This window comes from Python bivittatus, unplaced genomic scaffold (genome assembly GCF_059951505.1).
Source record: "Python bivittatus isolate LINGU-HERP-01145 unplaced genomic scaffold, Pbiv_v1 ctg000480_np1212, whole genome shotgun sequence".
Taxonomy (NCBI): Eukaryota; Metazoa; Chordata; class Lepidosauria; order Squamata; family Pythonidae; genus Python; species Python bivittatus.
Window position 1 is genome coordinate 82,343,253 of NW_028277075.1, and position 18,707 is coordinate 82,361,959.

General features: G+C 39.9%; 1 protein-coding gene across 2 annotated transcripts in view; it reads left to right on the forward strand.

The window, feature by feature from the left end:
- SLC15A2 (solute carrier family 15 member 2) overlaps window positions 1-18,707 on the forward strand; it is a 92,469-nt gene that overhangs the window by 6,475 nt on the left and 67,287 nt on the right. The window contains exons 2-6 of one of the 2 annotated variants that reach the window (XM_007433051.3): window positions 4,557-4,603; window positions 9,334-9,421; window positions 11,939-12,080; window positions 12,451-12,543; window positions 15,925-16,024. In XM_007433051.3, the coding sequence (XP_007433113.2) occupies window positions 4,557-4,603; window positions 9,334-9,421; window positions 11,939-12,080; window positions 12,451-12,543; window positions 15,925-16,024 (470 nt within the window). Of the gene's footprint in view, window positions 1-4,147; window positions 4,604-9,333; window positions 9,422-11,938; window positions 12,081-12,450; window positions 12,544-15,924; window positions 16,025-18,707 lie in introns of both variants that reach the window. The other variant, XM_025169710.2, reaches the window with a different exon arrangement.

Consider the following 18,707-nt stretch of genomic DNA (forward strand, 5'->3'; position numbering starts at 1 on the left):
GTTGTTCCTTCTACTGTAGAAAAGTCTTGTGATAGCAGCCATACTTTTTCAGACACAATTATACGTGTGCTTGGAGTGCTCAGCGTTCCTTTCTCAGTCGATGCTTGGAAGATTCCCAATCATTCTAAGTACTTCAGTTGTTCAACTGGATTCACATTTATAGGATTTTCTTTATTTTTTCCATTCTCCAACCTTCCCCAACTTTATTTTAAAAAATTAGTTTACACGTAGATGTTCAACTTTGCAATAGGACCTGGCACGTATGTATAGTTATCTTTTACTAATCACTGATGCTATGGAGAAGATAGGAGACATCATCTGAGTTCAGTAAAACATGAAACAGGGTCTACTGACCAGCATAAGGTAATAGTAATCTGGATCAATAAGTTATTTCTTTAACGAGTTGATGTTATAAATGAAAAGTAAACTTGCTAAAATTTCTGTATGGCATGAATCTGAGAGATGCACTGAGGATGGCAGTGACTCTTCAGTAAATGGTCTCATGGAGCCAATGAATCAGCAACAATATGCATTCAGTCAATGGAAGCTCATTCAAGTTTCTTCCAGAATCTCTCTCTGAGGATCATAATAAAAGCTATTTTGAAATTAACATTGCAAAGAGAATCCTATGCAAGGAAGAAGGATCTTTTTTAACAAGGTGATGAACAGCTGACCCTTGATCCAAGGTTGCTCAATCTGTCCCTCCCCATAGTTGTTTGTTCACTTGCTAAAATACTTTCACTATCTAGTCAATGAAGAAATGTGCAATAGAAACATACAATTACACTGTAATTAGTTTTGGGTCTGTATTATGCTGGTTCAGCTTCTTTCTCCTTTGTGTAAAATTGAATCATTAGTGCATTTTATTCACTGATATAGGTAAGACATGCTGCTAGGACAGATGCATACCAATTCATATGGTCTACTTACAGTTTGTGGGGTGGATGGAAGGCAACATTTCAAAATCTATTTTAGCAGCTGTACCTGGAGGCCAATCAAGTAGCTCACCTGAACCTGGCCCAGGGTGAGATGTCCAGTCAGAATCCACTACAGAAATAGACCAGAAGTGTGTCTCCCATGCTTCTGCTGGAATGAGCTAGTCCCACTTGGGCTCATTGCTGAATAACTACTCATCAGTTATGCACGAAAAAGTTGCTGAGCTCCTCAGCCTAGGGCCTAGTCATTGCAATTAACTACTGCAAATCCTCCCCTTGAGAAATCCCCCTTCCTCAACCAAAGCTTTAGATTGACTTTTTAATGAATACAAATGTTGTGGCAAAGAGAGTTGGGTGCTTTCTCTGTATGACTTGTATCCAGCCATTAAAGCGTTCTTTCCCTTCTTGTCCAGGACCTGAATTTAAGAGATGAGGTCTTATAACATTATCACTGGGCAGAATTGTATTAAAGCTTTTTTTAATTATTTTTTTATCTGCACTCATTCGTTACCGACTCTGCAGTGACTGCTTTTGGACGAGTCCTTTTGCAGTTTTCAAGGCAAGGTGTTTTGGAAGTGGTTTGCCAGTGCCTCCTTCCTAGAGCAGAGCCTAGCTGGTGAGCGCAGGAGGTGGGGTTTCTGTTGCTTCGCGCCTTTTTCGGGCGTGCACGGCTTCCGCGCTACCAGCAACTGCTCCCGACTCCTTTTGCAAGGCGCCGCCAGCATTTTTCCTGCCAGCGGAGTGAGAGTACCCATTTATCTACTCACGTAAGTTTTTGAACTGTTGGGTTGACAGGAACTGGGGGAGGAAGCAGGAGTTCATTCTGCTACGCGAAGGCTGGGCTCGAACCGCTGAAGTGTCGACCATTTCTGGCCGGCAACTTTCAGCGTCATTAAGCCGCTGCACCACCGCATCCCCCTCGTATTAAAGCTTGGTATTGGTCAAAAGCCTGGGCAAAAATCTGTCATTATTGTGGAATGTTGCTGGAGAAGATCTAACTACTTCTAAAATTTCCTTTTCCACCCTCAAGGATGTCATTATAATAGCTACACAAATATAACTGTAATAATCATGAGATATGAGTACCAGTAAAAACAAATCTCACTAATCTTGAAATCGTTCTACGTGCTACCTGAGCAGGCAATGTACAAGCTTGACATTTCACAACTGCCTGAGTAGGATAAATGGAAAGGTTATATGATGTACCTATTGCTACCATTCTCCATCATTACTTTGACTGCACATTGGATGCCTGCCTGGTCAGTGGTGTCTGCAGGAGCCTGCTCCTTTCATCAGAATGACAAAAGCAATGCCAGGCCAAGCTGTGCCAGTTCAATGGCTCCTCTTCAGGATTTGCTACCATGTTGTGTTTTGCTTTCCTTGCATGTAGAAAAGAAACGTTTACACGGGGATTTCTGTTGATGAAAGACCAGCAGTTGCACAGGATAGGGCGGTGATGTTTGTTCCATCTTCTCAGGATTTCTCTGTTGGTAGAAAAGAAGAGAATTTTGATCATGCCCAAGCTGCTTTCAAGGGGAAGGGGCTAAAAACTGTGGTAGTGTGGAAGTGTCCAGGATATCAGCATGCCCCTGCCCCTCTCAATAGTTCCATCCCCGGCAAATTTGCAGAACCACAGCAAGGGTTTCTAGACTAAGACTGAAACATCTACATTTAGGTTGTTGAAGAAGAATGCTTGGGAGAAATCCTGGAGTAGAATTTTTATCAGAGGTCCTGAGTTTGGTTCTTATATTGATCATAACGTCCTCAGTTGAGTGTGCGGTCTTAATATGTGTCAGTTCATCTAAACTACTATGCAGCAGTTTAGTCTGTGGTTGTTGGATCTCAGGATCTAATAAAAAGAGACTAGATCTGAAAAGAGGAAAATCTAAACCACATTGATTTTGTAATGCTGGAATTGCTGTCCCAATATTTATTGAGAGGGTCAAGTTGAGGAAGACTGTTTTAGATCATTCAAAGCACACTTCGGATTCATTATTTTCAATGAACACTGTCATAACCCTATAAAGTAGATTTGTAAGGTATGTGTTGAAGTCAAAATATAGGGCCAACTAAGGCCATACAAGGCTTAGTTTATGACTAAGGTGAGATCTCAACCAATTCCTTGCATGCTCGGACACTATCCTATACCATTTCTGCATTGTAATAGACAACCTGTGGCACCTCTGGTAGTGATGTTATCAGAGGTGACAGTACTTAACTAGAAATGCCTGCAACCATATCTATTAGTCATTCTGGTATAGTTGACAAGACACAAGGCTTAACAATAACTTTAGTGGTATGTTGTTCTTTTCCAAGAGGCATCGTTATCCCCCAATAAGCTGTTAATAACACTCTGCCCTGATGGAAATCAAACCCTACATTCTCTTTCTTGAGTTTGTTTTACTAAAAACATTAGGAACAGAAGGACTCAGGGCTTCTCTTTCCCTATGATTCCTTGCTTTTCATTTCTTTTCTCCCTTTTTTCTATCTGTTGTGACAATAATGCTGAGAAAAGGTGAATCAATCAACCAATTATTTTTTTCAGCACAAGCAAAAATGAAGGATGAGATGATTCATCAAAGCTGCGTGGAAGGCATAGACAAGGATATCATTATGTCGAAAGGAATGAGCAATGGAGGACTGGACAGTTTCTGAAATTTTCTCTGAAATACTGTAGCCAAGTTTTATTTATTTAAATAAATGATAGCCTATTGAGAAATAATTGCCTTTTAAGCAGAATCTATTTGCTTTCCACCCACCACAGTAGACTGTCTTGTCAGAAGCATCCCACAAAACATAAAGAGAGTAACAAAAGAGTTCTGCAGTTATCTCTGCTGAGGGGTCTGTGAGGGGATTCATTTTCTACACTAGTTGTGGCAGAGGTGCTTGTAATGATAAGAAGCTATTAATTAAAAGAGATTTAGAGAAGAATACAAGAAGCTCTTCATAATTTATACTGTAAATATTGTACAACATTGGTGAGATTCCACAGCCATCCAGGGGCATGCACATGCATAGCAAAGTAACAGCAAAAACACACAGTGCATCTCTGCTCTGGGGCCTCAGTGATTTTTTTCTTTTTGGTTATTTTAGCTAGCTCCTTTTAAATAAGCAGAGAAATGTTTGCTCTGTAGCAGCTAAGCCTACCGTTAGCACAAAATTGGCCTAGAGACACACGTTTTGCACCTAATTATAACTTTCAACTTTTGCAGTGCAAATTATCATTGAGTATGCAGTTTGTTGGACATGATGTAAGCATGCAAGAACACTTGAAATAAGTTATAGCAAGAGAAACTCCATAACTATGCCCAGAGGCGTTGGAGACAGCCCTGTGATCTTGCTGATTTGAGGACTGCTCGCTCCATCCAGATTAATTTTGCTCTCGTCCTTCAAAGTAACATTGTCTTCCTGCCTCAGCATGGCAGAAAGGTGCACAATCAGGGTTAACATAAAACTGAACTAAACTCCAAACCACACGGTTGGAACCCTTCCCAGCCAACTCACCATGACAGCAAGGAGTTACATGAGACAGATTTGAAAAAACAAAACAAAACAATAACAGGATGGACCTCTCACAGAAAGAAGACCCTAAGAAGACTTTATTCATTTCTGTTTCTGCAGAAGCTGATCCTCCAAAAAGAGTTTGCCCTCCTGAGAAATTATCTCCGGTATGTATCTGGAGGCTTTTGTTTTCATTATTTCTTTTAACTTCATGAAAGCTTCTGTTATTTTTATCATTGCTGTATCCTACTTAGAAAATAGTTCTTGCCTAGAATTGATATTAGCTTTAAAAATTTGGAATGAAATGCTTTCTTGATTAATCTATTAAAAAGAAAGCTTAAAAAAGAAGTGAGGATGGGGGAACTAGAACCAGTGGCTTCTTTGGCGTAATCACTGTACTGCCAAGACCGCGCTCTCTAGGAATTTGCACTCTAGGCATTTTCAGATGGAAAATACATTCCAAGAATTTTCACTTTGGAAGTATGAAATATATGTAGAGGAGAAGCTGATGAGATCCTAAGTCATTATGTAATGTATTTCAACGGGGAAATCACATCCCAAAATAGCTGTACCACTATGGTATTTTAAGTTAGTGCTACGCTCACATTTTTGCTGCTGTTGTTAATGTTGTTTGCTATTTGAGGTTCAATTTCTGGACCTTTCTAGATCCTGATTATGAAAAAAGAATGGGTTTATTCTTAAGGGTATGTTTGTATTAGTCCTAATCCAGCACCAGTAATTCGTTACTGTGCCTTCAGATAGGGAATGAGCAATTTATAGACGCTTCCTCTAACCTGTAGCCCCAATACATCTGGAGGACATGAGGCTGGAGAAGACTAGTTTCCATATAAGCAGCTGCAAGAAGAAAAAGAAAAGACTTGCAATTATGGAATAATGATTCCCCAGTAAAATAAATAACTATGTAAAGGAGATGTGCAGTCAAGTACTAGAGAAGGAAATACCTGTCACCTTTAAAGAACCAGATGAAATAAATGTGAAATACATTTGTAAAAGGCAAAAGGTCCGAGAAGAGACAGGGCATTGTTTCAGATACAGAAGAAGGAATAACCTGGTTGATTTCAGTCTTAATTAAAATGGGATGCAGCGCTCACTGAGAGTTTATAGCCTGAAGTAGTATAGCAGGGAACCATTCTGCTTCTCAATTAAAAACATTAATAACTTTTTAAAATTGTAATATTTTAAAGGGAAAAAAAACTGGTAGGCATGGAAGCATTCTTATGACAAGGAGTTTTTAATTGTTCTGGGAAAATGCAAATATCTCCTAACTGAGTGCTTCCCCAAGGAAACCTGTCCTGTGTAATAAATGAGTAATTTTGCCCATTCATTGCATGTATGAATGTACATTTTGAAAAGCCCTCTAATTTAAAAATTAATCAGATCAAACCTTTCCATTCCGTATAGTTTGTTATTTGCGCATTTATGGATTAATGGAGAAAAGCATTAAATTAGTCATTGGTGTGAATGTATAGATCAGTGCTGGAATTATCTCAAAGAATAGATTATCAAGTGTTTGTACTGCTTCTCCTAAGGCCAATATCCATGGTCTATTGAAAGAGGCTATAAGCTAAGAACAATTGCATTACAGAAATAATCTTTAACTGCTATTGTTCTCACATTCCTGTTTTTCCTCTAATTCTCTTTATGAATGATAGGGAAGAGAGACTGCAACTTTAAACACTTCCACACATGCATGTAAGAACATCTGTGCATAAAATCCAATATATGCCATGGCTGAATGGCATGTGAGTTTTTTTTTATCAATTCTGGGCAGTAATGAAATGCTCTGAAACCATATGTACTGCAATGTTCACATATATACTGTATTTGAAAGCTATGCCCGGTGTGGATATTTCATAAGGTGAGCATACCAGAGGGCTAGTGGGAACGCACGAAGGGTAGGCTGGGAAGATCCAACCTTCCAGGGTTGCAGGAGAAGATCAGAGAACAACTTCATATCAGAATCTTGGACAGTACCTATTGCAAATTAATCAACAAGAGTAATTTTGAATCAAACATGCAAAAATGTTCTGAATCATTTAGGGTTTTTTTTTCAGTTATTAGAAGTGTGTCTTCTGAGTCTTGTATTTCATCTGTAAACATAATCTGAGCTAACGGAAAGCAGTGGATGAAAAAGGACTTCAAAGTGGAAAAAGAGTGGCCAAAGGAAATACAAAGCACCCTTCCTACAGCTTCTTTGTCAGTCCATAGTTTTTCTTTGCATGAAGATCTCGTAATTGGACTTTGAAACATAATTGCTTTATGGAGGTGTATCCTCATCTGAAGTGTGAATGCTCTGCTTGATTAGGAAAGATTTGTTCAACTTTTCAGTCCAGTTTTGATTTCTATTTTTCATGCTCTCTAAATCCCACTACCAACCTGAACCTCATGCTTCATGCATTATAGTTAATAAATAAGCTAAAGTTAAAATGGATGGGCATGTCCAAAAAGGAATATGTACATATACATGTAAAACAGAAATTGAGTAGAAGATATAGAAATTGGAAATAAATGCTAAACAAATCAAGCTTCTCCATAGTGTGGGAGGAGCATGTGCTTATTTTGGGGGGTTGAGGAACTAAGTGTTATTTTCCACATGGTCTTAGCAATAGTGCAGAACTCAGCTATAAAGGGGGCTCTTATGTACCAAACAGAATAATACTTTCTCTATATCTGACCTGCCAGAACAGTATGGTAGCATTGGGACCATTAATGACTGAAAACCAGCCCATGTAGAAAAGACAGCACAATAACATATGTATGATTATCTCAGTGTCACCCAGTTGCCAGGAACACGTTCAGTCTTGAAGTGGGATGTTGTTATATCTCCCTTCTAGTATTATTGAAAGCAAGGTATTGAACCCCATGGAGAAAGTTCTCTAGTGACTGTAGAAGGTGTGTTGCCTTCTTACATGTCTGTGTGTGTAAGCAAAGTTGTGAGGATTTTCATATTGAAATAATGTTATTATTCATTCATTCCCCCCCCAAAAAAATGGAATGAGCCCAAATAGGGTACAAAATGGGAGTTAGGGTTCAACACCTAGCTTCAGTATGGAACCATCTTGACACTGGATTCATCCAGTTTTGATAGCACAATAACATTCATCTTATAACACAAATATTCTTTATAGATGCTCTAATGAATGTGGGTAGAAGGGAATGATTTTGTAGCAGCAAATTCCAGCCTTTAAATCATCTTTTAACTTATATGGAAAATAGGAGTGGGTAGAAAACATCTTTTGTTTCCATTTCACTGCAGACTTACTTAATTCACAGTTCCCAAATTAACCTATGAAGCAAAGCACAATTATATTTTGATATGATATGCAATACAGTACTCCAGTCATAAAACTTGAAAAAATATGTGCACTTTACTGAACGGAATATATGATAGTACACTATTTTGTTGGAAATTACTTCCACAAATTTTTATATTTGAAAAAATGTATACAAATGGCATATATGAGAAATGCATAATACACATGCATATTTTTGTGTGGACATTAATATGTTTGCAGACTGGTGGGGAAACAGGACAGAAAGAGCCTAAGATGAGAAAGGAAAAAAACCTAACAGATTCCTCGATCCTTAATGGAGAGCTTCCACAGACAGGTATAGGAGGCCTTTTCTATGTGCTCAGGAGCTCTAGTTCCCCGCTGCCCCAAGGTTTCCTGAATGTACAGAAAGAGCCATTTGGACATGTTAATGGTATATTTTGGCATTCCCTATACACAATCAAATCCATGTAGGTTGAAACAGAGCCTTGTGGCTGTGATTTGCCTTCTCTGCCCCCATTTCTTTGCCCCTTCAGGGAAATGTCCTTGAGTGACTGTAATAGGCCTACCATGTTTCTTCAGGAGCTTTTTCTTGTCAGGGACCATTAAAGCATGAACTGAGAAACCACAATTTGTAGATTTGAATCTGACTCCCATTTAAATAACCCCTTCCTGGGAGACTCATCTCATCGGCCCTGGAAAAGTAAGGATTTCTCACTGTCAAATGGGTTTCTCTCTCTTTGCAGGCTCCGTTGCCCCTGCGTGTCCTGGGGTAGCGCTGCAAAAATGTTGTGGAAGTGTTCTAGGGAAAATGCCAGCCTGTTTTCTCATAGTGCAGTGAAGTTTCACAAATTTGAGAACAAAAATGAAGGCTGGACGCTGAAAACAATAATACTGCCATTGTATGTACTTACGTATGTGGTTATCCTTTGGTGTTTGACGTTCGGATCCTCCTGACACTGAAATTGTTAGGTTATTTTTTCCCATATTTTCGCTGGTGACACAACTACTGGAGAAGCTGGAGAAAGAAGAACACCCCTGTTGGGAGTTGTTTCTTGATTACACCAAGAACTCGGATTAGTCATAGAAATGTTATGGAAACCTACAAACGTTCATTAAGGTCATCCGAGTCACGGAAAAAGCTGTTTGCCCTATATATTCTGATGAGAGAAATTTTCGGTTATTCCTCTGGCACCTATTTGCACTTCTCTAAACATTTTTATGTAAGGGTCCAAGCCACACACTTATATCTGCAAAACAAAAAGGAAAAAAGTAGAAGTGTGTGTGTGTGTTCCTGCTTTTTAAATTCTATTTGATATTGAATACACCCCCCCCACACACATAATGTTTATATAATATTTTCAAGATTTTAAAATTCTATTTGATAATCTCTCAATGTGTTGAACTTCAGTCTGTGAAACTTGACCTTATTGACTTTAAGCATTCCATTTCTTCATGGATATATCTGTCTTTTTCCTTTTGTTATACAGATATGTGTATTGGTTTCAGTCCCTGCTTTCTATGTGTACCATTGTATCAATTGTGCAAATGATCAAAGGACATGTTTTTACATAACACTACCTCTTTCTGCTTCGCTTCTTTAGAAAATATGTGGCACCCACTATCCTCTCAGCATTGCCTTCATTGTAGTGAATGAATTTTGTGAGCGCTTCTCTTACTATGGAATGAAAGGTGGGTTTTAACAGTCTTTTCTGAGGAAAACTCAGGTGCTTTTTCCATTTATTTAGGTAAAATATGGGCAGGGAGAAATTAATGGCTGGAATTGTTGAAAAAGTGTTTTGCTTGATTTCTCACCTGAGATCTTGATTGGATTTATAAATCTTAATGGTCTGCGCCAAATGTAAATGCTAATGTGATAGACAGAAGAAGGGTCATAAATACAGAATGCTGGCGGCAAAATGTAAAGGTTGTTCTATAGAATGTTCTGCAGAAGATGGGAACAGAACTGAAGTCTGAGGAAAAAACTTGGCCTAGCCAGCCTTTCTCAACAATGACATTTTCCAGATGTAGGGACTTCAATTCCCAGAAGTCTTCAGCCATCATATTGTTGCTCAGAATTCTGGGCATGGAAATTCACTCATCTAGTGCTACCAGATCTAGGCTGCAAAAATGCAGATGACTGGCAAAAAGGTATTAGAATTTTCTATATCACTTTGCTATCATCTAGTGGTTGTGCAGAGTTTTGCAGTCCAAAAATGCTGATCCATCACACATCTGGAAGGGTACCTGGACTGAGAAGGCTGTCTTAGTGTCTAATTTTGCCAGCCTTTCCCCTGTGGCGGGCAATATGATTTTATCTCTGGGATGATGGTGCAATGTTCAGAAAGGCCAGTTTGTTCATCACTATATTTTTCTGCCACTGATAAACTTTAATGTTTTTTTTTGTTACTGTTAAAGTCACAAAGCTATTATCAAGTGGCAATAGGCAGAGAACCGCAGAGATGACCCTGGAGGAGGAATGTGGCAGTTAGCAAAACATGATTTCAGTGCAGGAAAGGCAGAAAATATCAGAAACAAACTTGAATGGAGTCTGCCTTAACTCTCTCTGGTGCAAGTGGAAGGGAGGGACAATGCTGTCAGGTTCTCAAGATTCTGTTACTATAGTGTATATCAATATAGTAGAGTTCCAGCGTTTCTTGTACAGTCTGTTTTCTGTTGTGGCATACCTGAAAAAGTTGGCACAATACTACCAACAGCCTCCTACAGTGTTACAAACTAGACCTGGATACTATCATATATTACTGAGGCCAGGAAAGGCATGGAAGGGGGAGTTCCACACTCAGAAATATGCCTGCCTGCGTTTTATGTGTGGTATCAGTTAAGAGCCCAGGGCAGGGATGGTGGAGAAGCTGTGGTCATCCAGGATACTCTGGTGGCATCAGAAGCACTGCTCCACAGGAAACTGGATGTGAGAACCTGTTTATAAAGTTGGGCTCTAGGGAACAGTTGAGACTGTTGCTGCTGTATTAGTCTCCCTGCTACATAGCAACCTCCCTGTCTGAGCTCCTTGAACGCGACCAGATTGGTGATGGAATTCCCCAGGCTTAAAGTCTTAGGGGAGTTCGACCTGCCTGCTCTAAGGGCACTACCCCAAACAGAACCAGTGCACAATTTGAGGGTCTTCCCAGATTTGCAACACCTATTTGAGGAACAGGTGGTAGCCATGATCAGGACTGTTTTTGTACAACTTTGTCTTGTGTGCAGTTGTGCCTTTCCTGGACCACGAGGCACTGCTCATGGTCACTTATAGCTTAGTCACCTCCCAAGTGGACAACTGCAATGTGCTCTACATGGAGGTGCCCTTGAAGACCATTTGGAAGCTGCAACAGGTCCAAAATGCATTGGCATCAGCAATTATGGGCACACCTCAGTATGCCCATGTTACACCTCTACTCCATGAGCTGTACTGATGTCAGGCCCAGCCCAAGAACAACGATGAAACAGTCCAGTTCAGTCCAGTTCCTTTATTAGCTTACACCTTATAGACAGAATCTTGCCAAACTAACTTTATACTACAGCAACTAGTGGATATACCCTGGGAGATTCTAGGGAGTGGCTCTCCTGAACCTCTTTCACGTCCCATGCTCCTGTTGCGGACTCAGCTGCCTCTCGCCTCCTCCTCTCTCCTGGAACGCAGCCCCTCCTTCCAGATAGCCTTGATCTCCCACAATTGGCTTCCAGGGTGCCTCCAAGTGCAAATCAAGGTGCTAGTTGTCACCTATCAAGCCCTTCATGACATAGGGCCAGGTTTTGTTTGTTGCACTAGGTTTGAGAGGAGAGGCTTGTTTTGAATTCTGATCAAAGAAAGTCATCTAGCAGGATCCAGAAAATGGGTCTTTTCTGCCACAATGTCTGCCCTTTGGAATCCCATACCTATGAAATTAGATAGGCCCTGACCTTGCCAGGTTTTCAGAAAGCTCTGAAGACATGGATGTGTTCCTGAGCATAGAAGTCAAGCAGTTGGTTGGAGCCATGAGATCTCACTTTATTGTTGATTGGGCATTGTCCTTGGCTGCCATTATAGGCCTTTTATACTATTGTTTATTTATGTTTACTTTGTATTGTGTTTTTTTGTGCTGTTAGCCTCCCAGTGTCACTATGACAAGATGGGCAGCTATGTAAATTAGATTAAGAAATACCTGTGATATACATTATCTTGTGTTTTTGTTGTTGTGTTTCTTCCCTCAGCTGTCCTGACTTTGTATTTCCTCTACTTCCTGCATTGGGATGAAACAACCTCCACATCTGTATATCATGCTTTCTCAAGTTTGTGTTACTTCACACCAGTCATTGGTGCCTTCATCGCTGACTCTTGGCTGGGGAAATACAAGTAAGAATGAAATACACGATCTATAGTATAGAGACTTTCTCTCTCTTATGGGCTATCCCACTTGTATTGGCAGGAGCAATTCAGAGGAACCCTGGGATCCATCAGCAGGGAAGAGGAGCTGCCCATCTTAAGTGGAACCTTAGTGTACTTATCATTATCTCACCCTTCTGGTTAGCAATTGGTTTTTTTGCCAACAATTAGAGGAGCAACAGTTAAAGAAGAGTGGTAATTTTGGTAGATATCCCAGTAGCAGAAAAATGTTTGTCTCTTCCCTATCAGGAACTACAGACACGTATTTGGCTTTCTGATTATAAATGCAACTGTTTTTGGCTGATAATGCTTCCCCACTTTTTCCTCTTTTCCTCCACAGAACAATCATTTATCTTTCCATTGTTTACGTTATTGGGCACGTGATCAAGTCAGTTGGGGCAATACCAAGTGTGGGAAACCAAATTGCTCATGTGTAAGTAATGAGGAAATAGGCCTGCTGTGTTTTGATAATGTTACTATTAATTAACTTGTATTAATGAGTAGTGCATTCCGATGCACCTTGTAGTAAGCATTATGTGGCTCTGTCAGACCTTTTGTTGTCTTGGCACAATGTGTTTTATCCTTGTCAGGTCTGAATATCACAGCCTTGACAGCTGCCAGTACCTACCTTTCGGAAATCTGCCAGCCTTAGGTGCACAGATTTGTTTCAGACTAGTCTTTGTGTGGTTCAATGGCAAGAGCACTGCTTGGAGTTCACCAATCAGCTGCTGATTAGTCTCTATGTATGGCCGAAGGGCCCTTGACTACAGCCGTTCATTATATTTAGCATGATAAGGAGGATTTTGTTTACTATCGAAGAACAAACACAAGCAAATTTATTTACCACAGGATTTTCAAGTGTGGTTCGTGTCTCAGAAATGAAGAGTCTATGCAGTCACCTTAGAATCCTACAAATCCAACTTTGTAAGGTTGCTGCAAAGTTAGTTGTGTCACAATTTTGATTCTCCTTCTACCCAGTCTGGTTACCTCTAGACATTTTGAGTACAGTTCACCTAGTCTCTTGTCACTGGCCAATCTGGCTGGGATTGATGGAAACTGAAGTCCAAAGTACTTGGACATACCAGGTAGCTTAATACTGTTTGAATTGGAGAAATCACGCAAGGAGTTTTTGTTCTTGCAGTTGATGGAAAAATCATAAACACAAAGAATTCTATTAAAATTGAACAATGTCGCTCTGTATGTGATGTGTATATATGCAAATTTCATCATGGAGATCCTGATCTTGATTGTGAGTATATGGCATAAAGTCTACAACTTCCAATTATTTATAGTTGGAAAGCTTGAAGTGGTTCAGTCCACCTCCACCTCCTAATACTTAATTCATGAATTGCAGTGGAAGTTTGTTGTATGGGAAACAGCTATTATGTACTCAGTGGGGATATAGTAAATTCTGACAAATTTTGAATCTGTGGTGGTTAACTTTGTCTTTTGAGGAAATCTACATTTGCTGGGTTTGTTGTCTAGATTCTAGAGAGAGCATGGAGGATCTTATTGAGATGTGTGCCATAAACACCATTAAAAAAAAATCCTGTGTATTACTGTGTATATACTACAAAATTCAAGAAGGTGATGCATGTACAAAATACAATAGAAAGCATGCAAATTACATGTTGTACTTTGTATATGTCTTGCAGTCTCACTAGGAATATTGTTGTGCACAAGGTCAGACAAGGTCAAATGGTATTAAAATGATGAAGTCTGTGTTTCTAATCATAGCAACCATTTAGTCATTAGTTAAAATGAAAATTAAAATATAAGCTAATTGTACAATTCTATAAAATTGATTTAGAAAGCAATTTCAGCCTGCAATCTAGATCATCTTTTTTCTTTTACTTGACAAAAAAAAGAAAAAAGGGAAGTTGGGATCCGTCACCTAGCATTCTTTAAATAATTTTTAATCTAGCCAATTCAAATGTTTATGGAAAACATTTTTAATATTCTCTTGGGATTGTTTTACTCCAGGACCTAGCTGTGGAATCACAAAGTTGAATATCCCCCGGTATCAAAAAATTCTATTTAAAAACTAAGTAACAATGCCAGAAAGAGACGCAGGAAAAATGTTATTTCTGATGTACTAGTTTTTCACATATGTAGAGATGTAGTCACGAGAAAGCAGTGATCCTAAGGGAACTGATTTATTCAAACCCAGATCTCAACAGTCCCATGTATGATTGCAGCTCTATTGTATCATAGATACCCCCACAGGGTTTCTATGTTGCCTGCTTAGCTCCATCCACATGCCACCCCCCTTTGTAGAAATTATGTGCATTCAGAAATAGCTTTTTGAGTGAAACAAAGAGCTGCAATAGGAAAGGCAACAGAAAACCTCAGCTGGCACATAAAACAGCTTGGGCAGCTTTTGTTTTCTCAGGTGTATTATTTCCCAGATTCATTCATTTTTCAAGGAGACATAGGGATCAATCAATCAATCAATCAATCAATCAATCAATTGCAATCACATATATTTAATACAATGGTTTTGTCTTTTAGATTTTCTAATTGTCTCTATACTGTTCAGGAGATTTCAGTTATTGGGTAGTTTCAGCATGCAAATAAATAAGTGCTAAAAAAATCAATTAAATAGCAATAACACTAATTCAAATTCCACCTAATAGGTTAACCCAGTTAATAACTTGGAATATTTCAGCTTTCAAAAGGTTGCCTAAAGAAATAAAATTTGTACAGCTTCCTTAAACTCATTTAAAAGCACCTTGACAGGCTTTCTTGGCAACTGTGTTCCATAGTCTCATTCCAGAACAATTAAGTGTGATTTTGCTGCGTATGTCAGTTGGGCTCAGGAATTTATCTGCATTTCATATTTGTTGGTGGGAAGCAGGTTCCAGATGATCTAGACCCAGGTTCAGCTTCAAATTCCCAATAATCATTCTTCTAGAATGTTGAAGCATCATCGATATTGTCTCTGAGTATTCTATACATACTGGTGCCTAGCAATATCTGAGGGCATTTGCTAGGACCCACTGCCCCATCAGCATTGCCAGAGCAGATGTCTTGTTCGTTCCCCCTACCCCCCCCCCCATACAGTGCCACTTAGGCCCCAACGGTGGCACATTTATAGCAGCCAGACTTTCCTTTGCACACCTTCGAGAGAGAGGGTTTACTTAATGCCAACGGCAGTATAAGAGTCAAGTGGTTGGTAGATCATGGCCCACTCCTGCAATGTTAACACTGGGAGAGCTTATTCACTGGGAGGGATGACAAGGAGGCTGGGGTTTTGCCACTTTCCCTTTTTAATGGGAAAAAATGTTCCTTAGTGGCATTAGCTGGTGATAATGAGCCATAAACTGAGTGTCTGCTAGTCTGCCCTCAAGAATATACAAGTGAATGGAACAACTCAGTGCTATGATGCAGTAGTGGATCAGGAGCCAAGTATCTGCTTACATCATCAAGCAAGAGAAATGGATGAGAGAATCCAGGCTATACAAGACTGTCTATTCCAAAAGACACTAAGCTACAGATCCATCCAATATTGTGATCTCATTTCAGCTTCTCTTCTAGCATAGTTATGGGACTAAAGATTTATAAGACATTACTGATCCAACCCTGATTTTGCTCATTTTGTTGGCTGAGAGTCCATTGGATAGAATCTGGAAAGGATGGCCTCCCTGCATGATTCCTATTGCAGGGCTTGGTCTTGCCACAACATAGTGCTTATCAGTCCTCACTAACATGCTTCAAAAGACTCTGTTATGGAGTTAGCAGCTCTACCCCAAGTCTTCCCCTACTATTCTCCCAAGTCTTTTTATGGTGCTGAGATTTTCCTCCCTGTTTCAAGGATTTTGTCGATGACGGGCCTGTCTCTGATTGCTCTTGGAACGGGAGGAATCAAACCATGTGTGGCAGCATTTGGTGGAGACCAGTTTGAAGAAAAGCATGTAAGAATTGTGTTTCTTTTCTTCCATGTCATCTCTTTATCTTTATAAGACATTATAGTTTTACATGAATCTATTGCAATGAAATGATCAATGGGCCAGAGTTCCCACATAAAGGGTAGTTTGGGATGTTACCTGTAGAAACATTTGCTCATCCTTCTTTGGTATGTGCAAAAGAGACAGGCTAGATAGATGATACACAGATGAGCAAACACCTTATATTTCTATCTAGCTCACTATTGGACAAAACTAACAGCAATTCTACCAATATTCCAGGTAGAGAAACATCAGCTACCTCTCTTACCATACCCATAAAGGAAGGAAGATGGCTGAATTTAAACAAAAGGAAGAGTAGACAGAAAAATTATATAAACACAGAATACACTTCTGAGCAATTCCCAGTTTCCCCATCTTGTCAGTTTAGGTTACCAGCTCCAGCAGAAATCAGTCTTGGGGACTCACCAATAAGTGTGTTTGTCTGATATCATTAGGTGCACATATATGTATGTGCAAACAGACTTGCCAGAAGGTATATTCCAAAAAAGGGCAGGGCAGGGTAAATACAGTACATACATGAATTCACTTAATAGCTACAAATGAACATATTAGTAAAATAAGTTGCCTATTTATATAATGAATTCATTTTCCCACTTTTGTATACCGACCATTCTTTCTCTTATGCACAGAAACACACCTGTGTGTACATATTCCCTCAGCCTTCTAAGAGAAATAGCAAACCATAATAATAAAAAAAAAACACAGGATGGAGTTGGGGTAAAGTTAAAGAGTAACTGCACTGGAAAATGGTAAAAAGAGAAAGGAGGACAAAAGGGAAGGAATGAAACTGGTCGGAGATGAACAGAGGCATCTGCAACAATTCAACCACCAGTCAGCCAATTCTCCTCCTTAAAATGGGAGAGGAAAAGCATCGTATCCTTCCCATTAGACAGGCAAATATTTTGACCAAGCCCTGGCTTAAAAAGCCAGGACTGTATTGCGGCATTGGGATTCACTGAATGTCCACCTCTAGAATTGCAGTTGCCAAATGACTTGGCAAACCGGGTGTTCAATATTCCATTCCATTCCAAAAACTTGTATAGTTGGCTATTCAAAGGATGGCCTTTTCTCTCAATTTCTTTGCCAGCTTTCCCTTTAAGCATTTCCCCTTTAACACCATTATTGAAGCAAAGCTTAAAGCAGTGTCTGCACTCATGGCTATTTCTTACATAGCATGCATAGTGGACTCATGAGATGATATATAAGCCTATAAGTGTTCTGGTCTCCTACGAGGACAGCAAGCCATCTCTTGATTTGTCTTTACTGTACCAGAGATTCTCAGTATATCATGAATAAAATGAAATTTTGCATGGAAAGGCATCACTTTATTCTTTGTTTCAAGCCAGCAAAAAGATCTGGACCTTCCCCACAAGCTCCCTTACATGTGGGGTAGGACAGGGGCGCTTGATACAAAGCTTGTCTGTGGAATGGAGTTAAGAATAAGAGAACACACAATATAAACCCTTCCAGTGGTAAATTGTAAAAGTCACGTCTTCCCCTTTTCTCCTATTGCATTTGGAGAAAGATTTACCATGGGTGGACTGAGTCGGCTTAGTCTCCATTAGACTTTATGAAGGGTTAGCATCCAGAGCTTTTCTTAATTATTGGAGAAGTTATCCCAAGCATACTAATACATTCATCTTGTTTCTCAATCATAATGTTCTGGTCACATTTCTGCCACTGGTCACCATCTAGGGTCACTATTAAAGAAAATGGCAGCAGTAGTAAGGTTGCTCAGGTTTTAGATCAAAGTCGTGCAGAAGATTGGCCTGTGCTAGCACCAGTGGTGTCACTATGTGGGAAGCAATACGCATGAAGGAGCAGGTCTGAGGGTCCTCATGGACTCACAACTCCTGCTGGAACAGCAGGTAGAAGGGGATCCAGGGAGGCTTTGCCCAGCTTTGGCTGGTATACCAGCTGTGGCCCTATCTGAGGTGAGAGGAGCTACCTACTCATGCCCTTGTCATAACTCATTTAGTGTAGAGAGTAAGAAAGATGACCTTGATGGAGAGATGCAGAAGCTGTTGTCTAGGCAACAGGAGCCAAAGCAGATGTCCGGATAACATTCGGAAGCAGCTCAGATTCCAGATCTAATTCACTGAACTATAAGAAGGAGGAGAAGGTACAGCACAATCAGACTTGCAAGATTCTGTTGTTGTAATCTTAATAAAAGTAGTTGTAACCTTCCTATGGAAATGATGTCATGATCTGGTCTACTAGTGCAGTTGACATCTAGACTGTTGCATGCACTCTCCATGGGGCTACCTTTAAAGACCATTTGGAAGCTTCAGTTGGTTCAAAATGCAGCAGCCTGTGTATACTCTGGCACTTGCCAATAGGAAAATGTTACACTTGTGTATTGGCTTTCTGGTCCAATTTAAAGTGCTGGTGTTAATGTGTAAGCCCTTTAGGACTTGGCACCAAGTGACCTTTAGGACTGCATTCGCCTACTAGAACTGGCCTGACCAGATCAATGTTTCTAGGGAAAGCCGCTGATGGTTCTCCACTCTTGGGAGATGCAGGAACATGAGGCTTAGAGGCACTGCTTTTCCCTAGTAGCAGCACCAGCCCTATGGAGTGGTGGTCTCCCTTGGGACCTTAGACTGGCTCCGACTTCAGCTGTCTTCTT